The 14,811-nt window shown below is 38.0% G+C and overlaps 2 protein-coding genes across 4 annotated transcripts; both read left to right on the top strand.

Moving 5' to 3' along the window:
• Nucleotides 1-71: 71 nt before the first annotated feature.
• LOC117387534 (actin-binding LIM protein 1-like) lies at nt 72-12,891 on the top strand. 3 transcript variants are annotated; one of them, XM_055229626.1, is made up of 18 exons: nt 1,371-1,471; nt 3,988-4,131; nt 5,906-6,089; nt 6,164-6,273; nt 7,665-7,791; nt 7,867-7,960; nt 8,093-8,180; nt 8,307-8,365; nt 8,448-8,504; nt 8,920-8,997; nt 9,781-9,951; nt 10,831-10,860; nt 10,955-11,078; nt 11,206-11,289; nt 11,794-11,841; nt 12,075-12,136; nt 12,589-12,637; nt 12,732-12,889. In XM_055229626.1, the coding sequence occupies exons 1-18, from the start codon at nt 1,459-1,461 to the stop codon at nt 12,794-12,796; spliced, it is 1,587 nt and encodes a 528-aa protein (XP_055085601.1). In that variant the 5' UTR covers nt 1,371-1,458; the 3' UTR covers nt 12,797-12,889. The 3 variants fall into 3 exon arrangements, with proteins under 3 accessions (XP_055085603.1, XP_055085601.1, XP_055085602.1); XM_055229628.1 differs by lacking the exons at nt 1,371-1,471; nt 8,448-8,504 and adding an exon at nt 72-405 and having other exon boundaries at nt 12,732-12,821; XM_055229627.1 differs by lacking the exon at nt 8,448-8,504 and having other exon boundaries at nt 12,732-12,891.
• LOC129457169 (actin-binding LIM protein 1-like) lies at nt 12,872-13,987 on the top strand. The gene is made up of 3 exons (XM_055229629.1): nt 12,872-12,936; nt 13,062-13,142; nt 13,240-13,987. The coding sequence occupies exons 1-3, from the start codon at nt 12,895-12,897 to the stop codon at nt 13,351-13,353; spliced, it is 237 nt and encodes a 78-aa protein (XP_055085604.1). The 5' UTR covers nt 12,872-12,894; the 3' UTR covers nt 13,354-13,987.
• Nucleotides 13,988-14,811: the final 824 nt, after the last annotated feature.

The raw sequence follows: 14,811 nt of genomic DNA, 5'->3' as shown, positions 1-14,811 counted from the left end.
AGTGATTACAGAGCAACTTAACGCTTGACTTTTCCTCAACAGACCTACTCCAGTTTGACTTGCTCTCTCAGCTGGAGTCCATGTTCAGCTCGGACTGCTTGGCGGACTCTTTGGACAAAATGAGCATGTCCAACCTCCTGAACCTGAACAGTCTGGGCCGAATCTGCGGATCCAGCCACAGCAATGATGTGGTGGTACTGGACCGGATCAAGAGGAAGAACTCGGTGCGTCGCATGTCTATCATTGAAGATGGGCATATCGCAGAAGTGCTCTACCTCATCCCCAAGCAGTCCCTCATGGGCCAGCTGCCTTTCATCGACCCCAACGACTACATCCTGTGTGAGAAGCTGGCCAGTATCCCCGCAGAGATGTCAGGTAATCTACACACACCTATACAGGGGCCAGGCATAATGTCTAATGTTCTAATCATCCTATTAATACATGACAGGTAGAAAAGGTGGTTGAATAATGAATGATCTTCCAAATTAGACATCTTATAATGTTGTTAATTGTAAAGCTATTTCCTATTAGAGCTCATATCTATACATAGCCATTCCTTGAAAATGCCTGATCTTGTCTGAGCTCAGAAGTTAAGCAGGGTTGGGCCTGGCTAGTACTGAGGTGGGAGTCAGCAAGGAATACCATGTGCTCTAGCTCTAGTGTGCAAACAGTGTGTAGCCTACATATAGGTAAGATCCAAAAAACAAGTGATTGTGGGGTAGTCGGTGAACAGGGACGGTGCACATTGACAGCCTCACTTATGTTAGTCTACCCCAGCTGGCTACAAAATAATGTATCATCACCAGAAGTAAAGTGAGTGCATAGTTCAGAGTCCTTGCACTATATAAATTGAATGCATTTCCACTAGTGAATCTTTTAGCTGTTAAACCACTGAGCCGTCGCACCATCCGCTGGACGTTGTGTGGCCTAATGACACCCAAAGATGTGGCTTTACTGTCTGTTAAATACTCAGATTTAGCCTCTCGCAGTTTGTCAAACGTCTCTTTCACTTTGTATCATTTAAGGTCTGAAATGTTGCTGTTATATCCCATTCTGACTGCTTTAAATATAGTTTGTGCAGTAGGCAAGCTCTCTTATCAACACCAACATTCGTGTCTTATGCACATAATACTAATTGCTTGAAAAAAAATTATAAAATAGACCGTTGATTTAAAATAAAAATAAAAAAAAGTATATGCATAGAGATAGTAAACACTACACTGTCTATGTTTAGAAATTCTAATGAGCCACTGTCCATTTGAAAACACATGAGGTCATAGTCCAGAGCACATTAAATGCCACTCCTTTTGCCCATCTGTGACACACACACACACACATATACACACACATATGGAGTGGTACCACCCCCTTTGCCTGGTCCAACAGTCCCGTTAGCTCTCCTCTCTCAGACTCAGTGCAGTGGCTGTCCGCAGATGTGTGCACCCACCTCCTCCAGCTATGAAACAAAAAGGTACTCATATTTATTCTGTCATTTCTATATAATCTTTTACACCATAAATATGTCAGAAACTGTCTAGGATGAGGAGCACTGGTGACTTTTCGCAGTCTAATGGCTTCATGTGAGATAAACTTATAATTGTATAAAGTCTCGTGTCAGTGTTGTTGGCGAGCTTTAGAAAATATGACTTCAATTACGTGCAATATTAATAAATTCTGTTCTCCTGACTTTGTGTGCTGTGATCGCATGCGTTTGGTAGTTGAAAGAGCGTGACTAGTTGCAACAATAGCCTTTGTAAATAAACAGGCAGACTATTTTAAAAGCAATTTGAGCAGATTGCTTGTGGCTGGATACAGTACAGTACATTGCAGTAGAAATATGATATGCTGCAGTATAGGGGCAAATAGGCAACATTTGACAGACTCCTAAAGCGCAGATGCACATTTCTGTTGTAACTTTATCTCAGTGTTGTGGGATTAACAGTACGTGTCATGTTGATTCACATTTGCTGACTTTCTAAATCAATATTTAGCTGATACATAACAACGTATCAGCTTCACAGAATAACTATTTACCACATTTGTCTATTACTTTCAATATTCTGACATATTAATTAATTGAGACCGAGGTATTATAGTATAAATTACTCTTCCATTTTGATATCTGTGGGAAAAAGTGGTATTATTTCAGTCACTAAATGCAATAGTTTCCAAATACAATACAATACAAAACAAACTTGCTGTCACATTTCTATTATTTCTATTAGTTTTACATTAAGTTTATATATTTTACAGTATCACAACTTTTAATTGCTTGTGGAAACATTGTAGATAGCATTATATGATCTGCGGGTATCAGTAAGCCTTTTTTGTTTCCACATGCTTGTTGTCACGGTAACAACTGGTCCACATACCATAGGAGCCTGGACTGAAATTTCGGGGAATTCAATGTTGTGAAGTTGTTCAGTAAAAATAAACGGTCTCTGTTCTGCGGCTGGTTGTTGCGTATGTGTGTTGAAAGGGTATAAATCTTTTGGTGTGTGTATATATAAAGGAGATAAAACCTAGGTGCTTGGTGCTGTCTCTCACTGTCCCTGTCCAAACACTGAAGGGGGACACAGGGGGGCTCCAAACGTGCTACATTCTTTCCTCCTTGTCCTCTGCTAATGACATTCAGACTGTTTCAAGTGGCCAGTGATTAGATTGCAAAGGTATCTGCTTCTTCTGCCCGGAGGATTTTAGGATAAACTTTATAAGCATTATGTGAAAGCTTTCACACATAAAGGTTAAAGTTCACTCCAAAAAACAATTTCATCATTAATGTAGATATGCGACGCCCACTGAGAGCGACCATCCGCAGAGCCAAAAGCAAAGCATGTCTGTACATTACATTGAGTTATGTAAGACCTGGATGGACAAGCTTTGGTTTTGTGAGACAACTCAATAAAGAGATAAAGCCTTTGAGTTAAATGCCCATTGAAACACTTTTAATGTATTATGACACAAAAATGTACACTCAAAGATAGTTCAAATGTTTGGATTTGCAATGTTCTAAAATGAAAAAAAAAAAAAAAGACTGCATTGTTGCCATCAGCATCACACAAATATCTCACTTGTATGCTGTCAATCAAACCTGTTACTAACGTGTCCTTCACAGTTGTAGTAGTAGCAGTATTAGTAGTATTAGTACTTTTCCTGTGTATTTGGTCAGTGTCCTTCACAGTTGTAGTAGCAGCAGTATTAGTAGTATTGGTACTTTTCCTGTGTATTTGGTCAGTGTCCTTCACAGTTGTAGTAGTAGCAGTATTAGTAGTATTAGTACTTTTCCTGTGTATTTGGTCAGTGTCCTTCACAGTTGTAGTAGTAGCAGTATTAGTAGTATTAGTTACTTACTGATTGTATAGTTCTGATCATGAGAAAGTACACATATTTTCAACGTATTTGAAAATACTTATTTTTATCAAAAGCGTAAGACCATTTGTGTGAACTTTATTTAACTACTGACTCAATGTTCACTACAAATGTTGTTCACAGATTTTTTTGTGAATTGAGAAATGATCAGTGTTTCAGTAGTTATTAATGCTTTTGTGGTTCAGTTGATATATTAATCAACACTGAAGTATGAGTAGAGACGGGCAATATGTCATCTACATGATCAAAATAGTGTTTTGTTTTGAATATGTGAAATATTGAATACAAATGTTATACTAGAAATTCACTCAACAAGAAACTTGCAAAACTATCTGTACATAAAGAGCTTAATACTTGTTATAAAGTTGTGTCATACTTGACCTGAGACTTTTATGGCACATATGTACTGCAAAATAGAATTTCATTATTGTTATCAGGATAGTATCACAAAGATTATGTTCATTTTTGTCAACATTACTCTCTTCAAAGAGGGCATTATTTTGCTGATATTATTCATTGCAAGATAGGGTTTGGTGTGGCATTTCATTTCATCATCCAACATGTTTTCCATTCCTTTAATGAAGTACTTTCCTAAGACACTGTGTGCTGTCCCTGCAGTGATGCACGCTCAGGAAGGCTGTAACCTGAACTCAGAGATGGAGAAGAAGACCGTCGAGTGTCACCACTGTGGAGAGCCCTGTAAAGGACAAGTGCTGCGTGTCCAGAAGAAACACTTCCACATCAAGTGCTTCACATGCAAGGGTCAGTCCTTATTACTTTAAAGGAAACACATTCTGCAAAATCAAGTTATATGAGCTTTTAATGATGTTCTTCATCAGTACACCCAGATTCTTGAGACTTTAGTGTTTAGAGAATTTCCATTAGCATTAGACTGCTGGTAACACACGTAGGATTTAAAAATAAAAATACCATAAATCAGCTGCTTGCTGGTGAAATGTCACCGTGAAGAGGTAGAGCCAACAGTATATAATCAGTTCTGCGGTTTTGAACAGGGACTCAAGAAACCATTTCCATTAAGTCATTTGAGATCAGTAATGTGTTTTACATCGAACAAAATGTCAAATGATCTACGTATGTGAGACTCTAAATACTAGAAACACATGTTATATGTCTCCTTTAATACATGTAAAGTGAAGTTAATTACACTTATACAGAAATGTGCAAATCAAAGTAGCATTAAACCTTGTGTAACATTGAGTGAGTCTTCAAGAGTTTGTTTTTTGCTGCAGTCACAAAAGCAAATGCTGTACACAAGCTCCTGTGCTGAGTAATTGGGAATGACAAGCCTCTCATGTCGTTGTCCTTTCATTTCAATTCAACAGTGTTTACAGCCCAGACTAAACAAAAGAGTCTCTGAAAAGCTTCCAGAATGCACCATAATGACACAACTCTCGGCTCTTTGGACCCCGTGTTATCATAATTAGATTTTGATGATAAAGACTTAACATTTCTGATTGTACACAGAGCATTCCTCTAGCTTATAGTTTGTGCAGGAGTTGAAGATAATGCTTGAAATGCCATGTGGATTTGCACAGCTCACAGTGGGCCCAGAATAGAGCAGTGGAGATGTGTCCTTGGCGTCTGGTTGCGTTGTGCTGGTGGGACAGTGAGACAGTGACATGAAGCCACAGTCTTTGCTGTGTGGATCACATGTCTCACAATGACAGAAACAACACTGCTGCCTTCATGACAGGGGGTTATATAAGGCTCTCACTTAGCAACAGAGGGTCCATGGTTACTTTTCCCAAACTTAGCCCACTCCTTTTGACAATACAAACAACTTTATAACTTTGTTTTGTAACTATAAGAGACTATAGTGACAGGTATTGATTTTATTAATCAAAGGTTGCTGTTATGGATATAATCTAAACATGTATCCCATTAGAAATCAGCCTTTCCTGGAACAGTTGTAGAATGAAAGTAGACATGTAGGCCTCTGTGTAAAGTCAACAGGCCTCAGTGTCTCTAAAGAAACGGCCCATAGTACATTAATGTGAAAGTGTATGGTTGTATTTCTGCAAGAACAATAAGAGCAATATGAAAAGTAAGCTGCGTTTGCGTGACATAACAACTATCTATAAAGTTTATGCAAAATTGAATTGTATGACAGGTCAGAATTTTATGATGTAATTTGGCAATTTGTTGTTTAACTGACAGATTTGTTGACCTGTTATGATTTATATTTGTGTACTTATTGAGCCTATCCACATGAAACAAAATTGGCACTAAGCTCAAGTTCTTCTCTGTCAGAACAAATAAACAAAAGTGAAATTATTCATGTTTTTTTAATTGCTTCAGAACTTTGCACCATAATTCAACCCAAAAGACGTTTGTTGTCATCTGAAAGGACTTAAGATAAATATGACAAATTTGTGGATCTAATCCCTAACAAATAATGATAAGACTAAACATTTGTGGATTGAGTTATAAAGTTCTTTGTGCAACATCATTAAATCCTATAACGTGAGCACGACCTATGGTAAATGTTCGTGTAAAAATCTCCTTTTCCCTGCAGTGTGCGGCTGTGACCTGTCTCAGTCCGGCTTCTTCATAAAGAACGAGGACAGCCTGTGTCCCGTGGACTTCCAGCGTCTCCACGGCACCACCTGCACTAACTGTGGGGAGTTTGTGGAGGGGGAGGTGGTCACTGCACTGGGGAAGAGCTACCATCCTGCCTGCTTTGTCTGCACCATTTGCACGTATGATACATTCAGCAGCTTTAAAGATACATATATAAGTTTCTCCATCTAACTTTATCCTTTTTTTTCTGCAGGCAACCCTTTCCTGCAGGAGATTGTGTCACATTCAGTGGAAAAGAGTGTATCTGCCAGCGATGCCTTCGACCCATGTCTCCTCCAAATAACAAACCCAAACTCCCCAATAGTAGGTGTACGCTTACGTCAGCACTTCCTTAACATTCAGGGTTTTTTTTTTAGCAAGACTCATTGCATCAGCCACCCACATTCTCACTAGTCCCAGTATGTGCCCAGGAACTGCATTTTATTTGCGGATTGTTCTGTCAGGAATAGGCTCACAATATTATCTTAAGTCACAATAGTACATTTTTTTTTATTCATTTAATATTGAGTTATCTAATATGATACAATTCCTTAAGTATGTGACCAACTTTATGAATTAAAGTTTGGGAATAATAAAGCAAAGTCAATGTGAGATCAAAATTCAATACAATTCATACTGTTTTCTAAATGATTCTTGAAGACTCTTATCCATTGAAAAGATATAATATTTTGCTTTAAACTGTTAATTGCAAAAGACATTTTTTCCTATTGATTACACTGTACTTCCCCAAATATCCAGAAATGTTGAACCTGGTTGTTCTTATTAGTGAACTTTCTATATTTGAACAGAAATGTGCATGAATTAAAGTAGCTGCTCTCTGTTTGTATTAAATATTATAGCTCTATACTGTGCTGAGATACATCTTTATATTGTGACTTGAGTGATCCCAGTTATTTATTAACCAAATAATCTTGACATCCCTTTTCTGAAATCCAGGCTTGTTTGACACCCTCTTGTACAGTTTCTTTCTAACCCTGACTCAACAGATCCCATGGGTACCCTCCAGGTCACAAAGTCATTACTTTTTGAGAGAATGAACTTCAGCCTGACCCTAAGAGCCTGACATCGATAGCGACAGGCTGTAACCAGGATTATTAAGACGCAACGGATTAAGATTATCTCTCTGTTCAGAAATGGACCTCTGTGGAAAAGGTCCACTGGTGGAGAGTAACCCACATTGTAGAGAAATATTTTGTATATTTTTTGAAGATTTTCACTTATAAGCGTGTTTGTTTGTTCTTCAAGTGTCTGGTCAAATTATCAGAGCAATGAATTTATAATAATGTTTTGCTTTTACTCATTAAAGCCACAGCATGTAACTTTTTAGCCAAAACACAGACAAAACTATAAGATGTGGGTTTGCTTTTTCATAGATTTTTGACTTGTAAGTTTGCGTAGTGGTGTCACTTGCTTGTCTCTGGTGATAGATCAGTTTAATGCCGTACTGGGGATCATTCCATTCAGACAAAGATATGCCATCTCCCTGGAAACCCTTCACCAGAAAAGCTACACACTGTACCTTTATACACAGAGCTCAGTTATTAGTGCTTTGAAGAAAATGAAACGTAAAACGATGACTGTTTGTCCAAGAGGAGTTATTTGTCTTATATATTTAAGTGATTCTATGCACAGTGGAGATTAAGTTCAACATGGTCGTTGCATCATATTCATTGTAAAGTTCTGTGTGTTCTTAGACTGCAGTGGCTGTGGCAGAGACATAAAGAATGGTCAGGCACTGGTGGCGTTAGGAAAACACTGGCACTTGGGCTGTTTTAAGTGCAAAGCCTGTAGCCGGGTCCTGAGTGGGGAATACATCAGCAAGTATGTACTGCACTGACATAAGATACATATACATGATCAGAAATATTTGTGTTTTTACAGTATGTCATGTTTCAGAGATGGTGTTGCATATTGTGAGAAAGATTACCAGCTTCAGTATGGGGTCCAGTGTGAAGCATGTCTGAAATTTATCACGGGTAAAGTCCTTGAGGTAAGCAGACACACCAAGATCTATGTGGCTAATGATCATTTAAACTCTTAAGTTCACACAAAATATATTTAGTGAGTGAATTTTACAGAAACACTGTACTAATGCTATGTTTTGCTTCTTTATCTCTCGCAGGCAGGAGACAAGCACTACCACCCGAGCTGTGCCAGGTGCTGTCGGTGTAACAAAATGTTCGTAGAAGGAGATGAAATGTATCTACAGGGTAAAAAAAAAAAAAAGTTAAAAGATATTGTATGTAGTTAAAGATCCATAAGATAAACTGTTCTTTATGTGTTGGTACAGCTCTGCACTATAAGGCTGTAGAAGTTAACTGCCCTCATTTCCACAGGGTCATCAATTTGGCATCCCGATTGCAGACGGGGCAGCAGAAGTGAAGACAGTTCAATGGTGAGAATTTATTTCTCAATTATAAGAAAGACACAATGCATCAGCAGAGGGAAAGTCCAAGTTGTGTTTGTGCTGTCCACAGCCCAGCAGCTCCAGAACACCCTGTCTCCATTATTTCTTCTCCCCACCTCAGCTTAAGGTTATTATTTTGCGTCAGAGTGGCTTTTGTAGTGTGGTCTTGAGCAGCCTGTAATCTCAGATTAACCACAAACTTGCAACTTTCACATGCAAGATCTGGTGTGCCACTTTAAGGTCAAACTGAATTAGCCAAAGCAAGACTAAATATGGCTTTGGCTTTTGGTTGGGAGAATAAGTGCACACTTGTTCATGAGCATTGTACATTATAACATATGATTACTTGAATGCTTTGCAATGTTTTGCTGTGTTCCTTTTCTCACTTCCTTTTGAGATTAAGCCCTACATTCCTGTGTATAGAACTACTTAAAGTTGAAAAATAAATGTTTGTGTAGTGCAGTTTTTTTTGCAGAGAGCAACATAAAGAGAGTACCAGTACTCTAACCTGACAGTGAAAGTGTTTCTCTTCCTTCTTCCAGCCCACACAGCCTTCCTCAGAGAGCTCCTGCTCCAGACCGGGCTCGTGCACCCCTGGGAGTCCTGGGCGCTCCCTCTGTGTAAGTCGTCATCACAGGTCCTCTGCGTTTCCATGGTGCCACTTTGCCAATCACTTCTGTCCTTTATTTACACAGGGCAGTCGCAGCGACAAAATCTCTATTTTGACTGATATTTCCTATTTGCAATAAAAAAATAAAAATTAAAAAATTAAAAAAAAGACCAAAAAGTGACCTTGACTGTTCGGAACTAGATGATTTGTGATTGAATTATTCATATTCAGCCTTATCTTGAATATGAATGTATTCCCTCAATTTGGATTTCAGATTGATGCTGGTCAAAGGCAATGCTCAGTTGCCATTTACCTGTTTCCACCTTTTGATGTTTGCTGTGGAATGCACTTTATTCCCTATAAAGGAGAATAGAAACTGTCCAGTAATGGTCATAGGGCTGTCCTTAAATAGAGTAACTTGTGATATTTGGATAGTCTGTGATGTAGCCTGTTAATTATACAAAATTTTAATCAAAAGATTATAATATAGCCTTATACACTGTGTTTCTTGTAAAATAGATAATTTTCATAACTTTTTCCCCATATCATTTCTATCCGTAGTTTAAATGACCATGGTCACATAGCATTATGACCTAATTACACTGCATTACTTGATTTGTACAGTGCCAATGTCAGGTCATTGTGGTGTTATGGGATTAAAGTTTCATTCCTCCCAGAACTTATGTAATATACACTACACCTGACCTTATCTGTCTGTGTTTCCTCTCCTCCTTCCTCCCTCCTTCCCTGTTTCCTTCCCTCTCCCTCGCTTTCTCTCTTTTCCTCGTCCCAGGCAAAAGTAGATAATGAGATCATTGATTACCGAGACTTAGCGGCAATTCCCAGAGTCAAGGCTATATATGATATAGAGCATCCTGATATGATTTCGTATAAGTGTTCGAACAACAACTCTTCTGGTTTGGACAACAAAGGCAGCGGACAGCACAGTGTCAGCCCTGCCGAGGTAACTGCATCCCACTACTGCACCGACTGATGTGCAGACTTGGTTTGATTCCCATGCAAACTAAGTCCTGTTTTATTGTTTTGGTCTCATGTCACTATTATGAAAAAAGCACTGTCACTTGTGCACAGGGTAATATCGTTTTATAATATTAGAGCAACAGTAGGCACAGTTACAATTTACCCTTTTCCTGACAGTTGTTATGATTGAATATATTGGAGTAGGTTGCATTCACGTGACATATAGTTTAAAACTGAACTGGAGACAGGTCAGAATTCAATGGTGGAATTTGGTGTTTAACGGTCAGATTTGCAGATTTGTTGGTTAATTACTGGGACTATCCACATGAAATGAAACAGGCACAAGGTTTAACATCTTCTGTCAATACAAATAAACAAAAGTAAATGTATTTTCTTACTATGAATTCAGAATATGGCGCTTGTTCATCAAACCCCAAAGAAGTGATTGTTGTCAGATGAAAGGATTTTAAGACGTAAGACTAATATAGCGAGTTTGTGGAGTCAGTCCTCAACAAATAATGAGAAAGTTCGAAATTTATGACCCTGCCCTCCCTCTGAAATTATTACATAACCAAATCTAGCATGTGAATGTAACCTACTGCATTTCCTAGAGTGGTATAAATTAATCTTATGCCAAATAATTCTCGTTTTATATGATTGCATCCAAATCTGCAGATGGCTCGCTTCAACCTCAGAACTATTAAAAAAAGTCATTATGTAATTTACTGTGAAAAAACTGTTCAGTTGTTCTAATGATTTTGCCTACTTGAGCTCTAATATTTGACTGACAAGATGAGCCACTTTGAAATAAAACTCCACACTTTAATATCATTTTTTCTGTTTCATCCTTTTCATGTTTCAGTCTCCAGCCAATATGTCAGTAAGTACGGAGGTTAGTATTTCTTTACTTTATCAATTTCAAAAGTCACACATACACTGCACTGTATATAATGACTTCGTAGTGACTCTTGCTCTTGTCTTTATAGGATAGTTATGAATTAAGGAGGCACATACCGAGATCGTCGACACAGCATTCTTATGGAGCTTATGCCGCTTACAACCGCAACAGTTACACCCCATCCAGGTCACCTCAGCACTTCCACAGACCAGGTAAGAATAAAACAAGCAGATAGCGCAGTATAGAACCATAGATTTTTAATGTAGCTGTACTTAAATGTCCCTCTCTCCTTCACCATCACTCTTCCTCCTCACCTCACTCCTCAATAACTATCTATAGGCCTGGCAGTTTTCTCCTCTTTTCACACTGGTCACAATGGTTCCACTTCCCTTTTAAGTCACAACCCTGTATCTCCTAACAAAGGTAAGACCCCTGCCCACCTTTTCAAATGCGTCTGTAGGTTTTAATGTCCTGTTCTAGGCGGACCTATTAGGGGAATTGACCAAGCATGCTGCACTGCTTCACTGGCTCAGATAAAGTGCATAAAGCTTCATTGTTTTGGCTGATAGAGTAGAGTGGATAGAGTGGCTTGGTTCAGCTGTGCCATCTAGTGGTATTACATTCTATAGACTTGTGAAATGTGACTAAGTTGTTGGAAAATAGGATCTAAAAAAAAAACAACAACTTGGAATTTAAGTTATTTAAAGGTGCAATGTATGTATGTAACTTTCCTGACACCTGCTTAGAGAAACGCGCTATGGAGATGACATTTCGTTGCTTTGAAGGTTCTAAAAAATGGCATTAAACGTGTCTATCTCCATGGCGACAAGCAGACGACACCACTAAGACAAATGACAATTCAGATCTGTGGACACTGTGTTGTGTTTCTTTATTGTAATTTGATAATTGACTATTTTTCATCCACAGACCATTCCCACAACATGTACTCAAGACCTCCAATATACAAGCAACATGGTACTGTACTTTTTGTGTTTTCAGACAAAGTAATCGGTTATCAGTATGGACGTTTGTGTTTTCATTCTCAGTGTACCTGGTCATACAGTGTTCATAAATAGCACAGTACTGAGAAGTTCTAAGCAGAGTGAATGCTAAAGGGTTATATTTAGTAAGCCCTGTCTATTCTGAGGGATGAGTTGTGCGGCTAAAATCACTTTCTGAGCTAATCTTCTCATTTCTCTGTGCTGCAGATTTGAACATGACGAACCAGACCTGCTCTTTGCCAGGATATGCACGCAACAGCCTCACTCCGGTAAGACCTGCATCACTTACAGGGCCATGCAAAGTCAGATAAACATAATAATCACATAACCCGGTGATTAGGTTTGATTTTTGGTGTGTGTTTACGTGCACAAAAGAAATCGTATTATTTTTTATAACATTTTCTCATTTTAGTCTTTGCCACAGACACATAGTTCCTCTTTTTAGTAGTTTTCCTTGTCAAAACAATCATAAGGAAATCAGATTACTCACATCAGATGTAACTGTTTTACATGACATTTCAATAATCTGATTACACTAGAAATCAGATAATAATCAGATTTTGTTGTGCCTATGATGTGAAAACAGTACGGTGCTGTATATGGATATAGCAGAGTAATTAACTAAATTGTAAAGCAACATTATTTTTTACTATAAACCTATAATAAAGCTATGTAATGGTTTATTTAATTCTAAAATCTAATATGTTTTTCTTTGTATTAGCTGCAAATTTCAACAGATTACACACAGTACAATGGCAACATGAACAGAGGTAATGTCCAGTCATTGTTAATGGCACAAGTCTGTTAATTTGTTTATTGTTATGTTTCATGTTAATCTGAATTACATCTGTTTTTCTCTTTCAGATTATAAGGTAAGAGGCCACAATTTCAATAATGTCCGTTTGCATCATCTTGCCACAACCATTTAACCGTCCAGTTCATTTGAGTAACTATTATGGCTTGTAAAATTGACAACACATCTTCCATTGCATGACTGTAGCTCATCTATGGCTCTCAGCTTGCACGGATGGGCAGAGGCATGTCTTTGCCTAATTTAGTGGAGCCAAAAGCAAGTATTTTTTTCATTTTTTGTTCTTTTGTGCAGTGTTTTTTGCCAGTGTTTTGCTTGGACAGTTTGCACGATGATTTCACAATAATTGACCATGGCTTCATCTAATACTGTTTTTCCCTCAGATTTATCCATATGAAATGCTCGCAGTTACCAACAGGAGTCGAGTGAAACTTCCCAGGGACATAGACAGGACAAACCTTGAGGTACATAATTATGTTGTTATTATTTATGTTTACAAAAAAATATTGCATATACTCTTAAATGGTGTTGTTATCAAAAAATTCTTACTTTTTTTTTCAGCGGCATCTGTCACCTGATTCATTCTTTGACATTTTTGGCATGGAGCTCCACGAATTTGACCGACTTCCTCTTTGGAAACGCAATGAAATGAAGAAAAAAGTGGATCTTTTCTAAATACTGCCTTCCTTACGTTGCTTGTGGATGAGATGCGTTATATGTGACGTTCCGATAACCTGAAAAGTGTCACCAACCACCGCGTTTATTCATGTGTGCTTTCAACTTTATCTCTGACCTTATTGTACACTTATCACGGTGTATGTACCTCAAAGCACAAACGAACACAGTAATACAGACGCTTAGAGTATAACTTTGGTATTAGAGTTTGTTCATTTTGACAATTCAACATGTTTTCATTTCTGTAAAAGACAAGTTTCTTCTTAAATGTGTATTCTAAGGACAAAGCAAAAAATAATCCAGTATTACTATGTATTCCAGATTATAGTTGTTTACTATCATTATATTTTTGTAATGTAGCCATGTATTCTTTTATTTGGGCTTGGGCTAAGTAAAATGATAATTTAAGATGCTTTAATGAGGAGAGTATGAAGGTTTTTACATGTGTTATGTTAGGTAAGACAATATTTCACTGCTCTGAGTATGGTGTTTTACCCTATAAGCACAGTCTCTCAAATCCCAACCCACTACCTTTATAAAAACAAACAAACAAACAAACAAAAAAACAGCTTCACTTCTTTGCCATGTTGAATTTTAATGACGGAATAAACCCACAGTATGACTTCAATTATTTTTACATTTCCAGAAATCTCAATATCTTATCTGCCTCCTCATGACTCATGCTATTCCTGGTGTGGAGCTGAAGCTGCTCTGTTTCTATGTCACCTCCCCATCACTATGTAATGATAACACAATCAGGAGTGTCCTCTTAACAGTAACAAGTGCTCCTGTTACAGTCAACGTACTAGAATTATAACTGCAACTAAATCATGAAATCATCCAGGGGGTTAAGAGTTTACTTTACTGTCACTTGTAATTATCTGTGTTCCAACCAATGAGCTTCTATATACAGTTATTTCCTTTGCCAAACATTAGAGCTCTGTAATAGAATAAGTAAATAGAAACGTATAACCAACAGATGGAGCTCTAGCGCGTGCAAGAAGGACGCACTAAGACCCTAAGTTTACCTGTTTAAAGTAACAACCCCAGCTTTATGGTTGTATTTAGCTCTACAGATAAATCACATCTATAATTCAGCTACTTCTCCTTAATGAAGATGGGCGACTACTTCATACTGTAAATCAGAACTGTTACATACAGAATCATGAGACATTTCACACTAATAACAGCACACTACCTGACACTGGCACGCAAAGTTAAACAGTGAAATGGGAAGTGTGTAGAACAATATGTGTCATAATTAGACCTGTGGGCATAATAACACAACAATAACACATTCTTTTCAAACATCACTATGGAAAACACCACAAATGTCAGGATGACAACTGACTCTTCTGCACCAAAAGTTTTCCTAGGGGGGAGGAGGGGGTCTTTAAAGCCCACTAAGCTTGTCCCAGAGTGGTGTGTTTGGACTTTCTATTGGTCAGAAGGAGACAC

The sequence above is a fragment of the Periophthalmus magnuspinnatus genome, chromosome 19 (genome assembly GCF_009829125.3).
Source record: "Periophthalmus magnuspinnatus isolate fPerMag1 chromosome 19, fPerMag1.2.pri, whole genome shotgun sequence".
In the NCBI taxonomy this organism is placed as follows: domain Eukaryota; kingdom Metazoa; phylum Chordata; class Actinopteri; order Gobiiformes; family Gobiidae; genus Periophthalmus; species Periophthalmus magnuspinnatus.
Note: the sequence above shows the minus strand (reverse complement) of the source record. Positions and strands in the feature narration are given on the sequence as shown.

What these genes read in the sequence shown, in the direction of transcription:
- LOC117387534 (XM_055229628.1), top strand. Translation starts at nt 81, where the DNA reads ATGTTCAGCTCGGACTGCTTGGCGGACTCTTTGGACAAAATGAGCATG. An exon ending in TTTGTCTGCACCATTTGCAC is followed by an intron (nt 6,090 to 6,163) that starts GTATGATACATT and finishes TTTTTTCTGCAG; the next exon opens with GCAACCCTTTCCTGCAGGAG. An exon ending in CACGCAACAGCCTCACTCCG is followed by an intron (nt 12,137 to 12,588) that starts GTAAGACCTGCA and finishes TCTTTGTATTAG; the next exon opens with CTGCAAATTTCAACAGATTA.
- LOC129457169 (XM_055229629.1), top strand. Translation starts at nt 12,895, where the DNA reads ATGGGCAGAGGCATGTCTTTGCCTAATTTAGTGGAGCCAAAA. An exon ending in CTAATTTAGTGGAGCCAAAA is followed by an intron (nt 12,937 to 13,061) that starts GCAAGTATTTTT and finishes TTTTTCCCTCAG; the next exon opens with ATTTATCCATATGAAATGCT. An exon ending in TAGACAGGACAAACCTTGAG is followed by an intron (nt 13,143 to 13,239) that starts GTACATAATTAT and finishes TTTTTTTTTCAG; the next exon opens with CGGCATCTGTCACCTGATTC.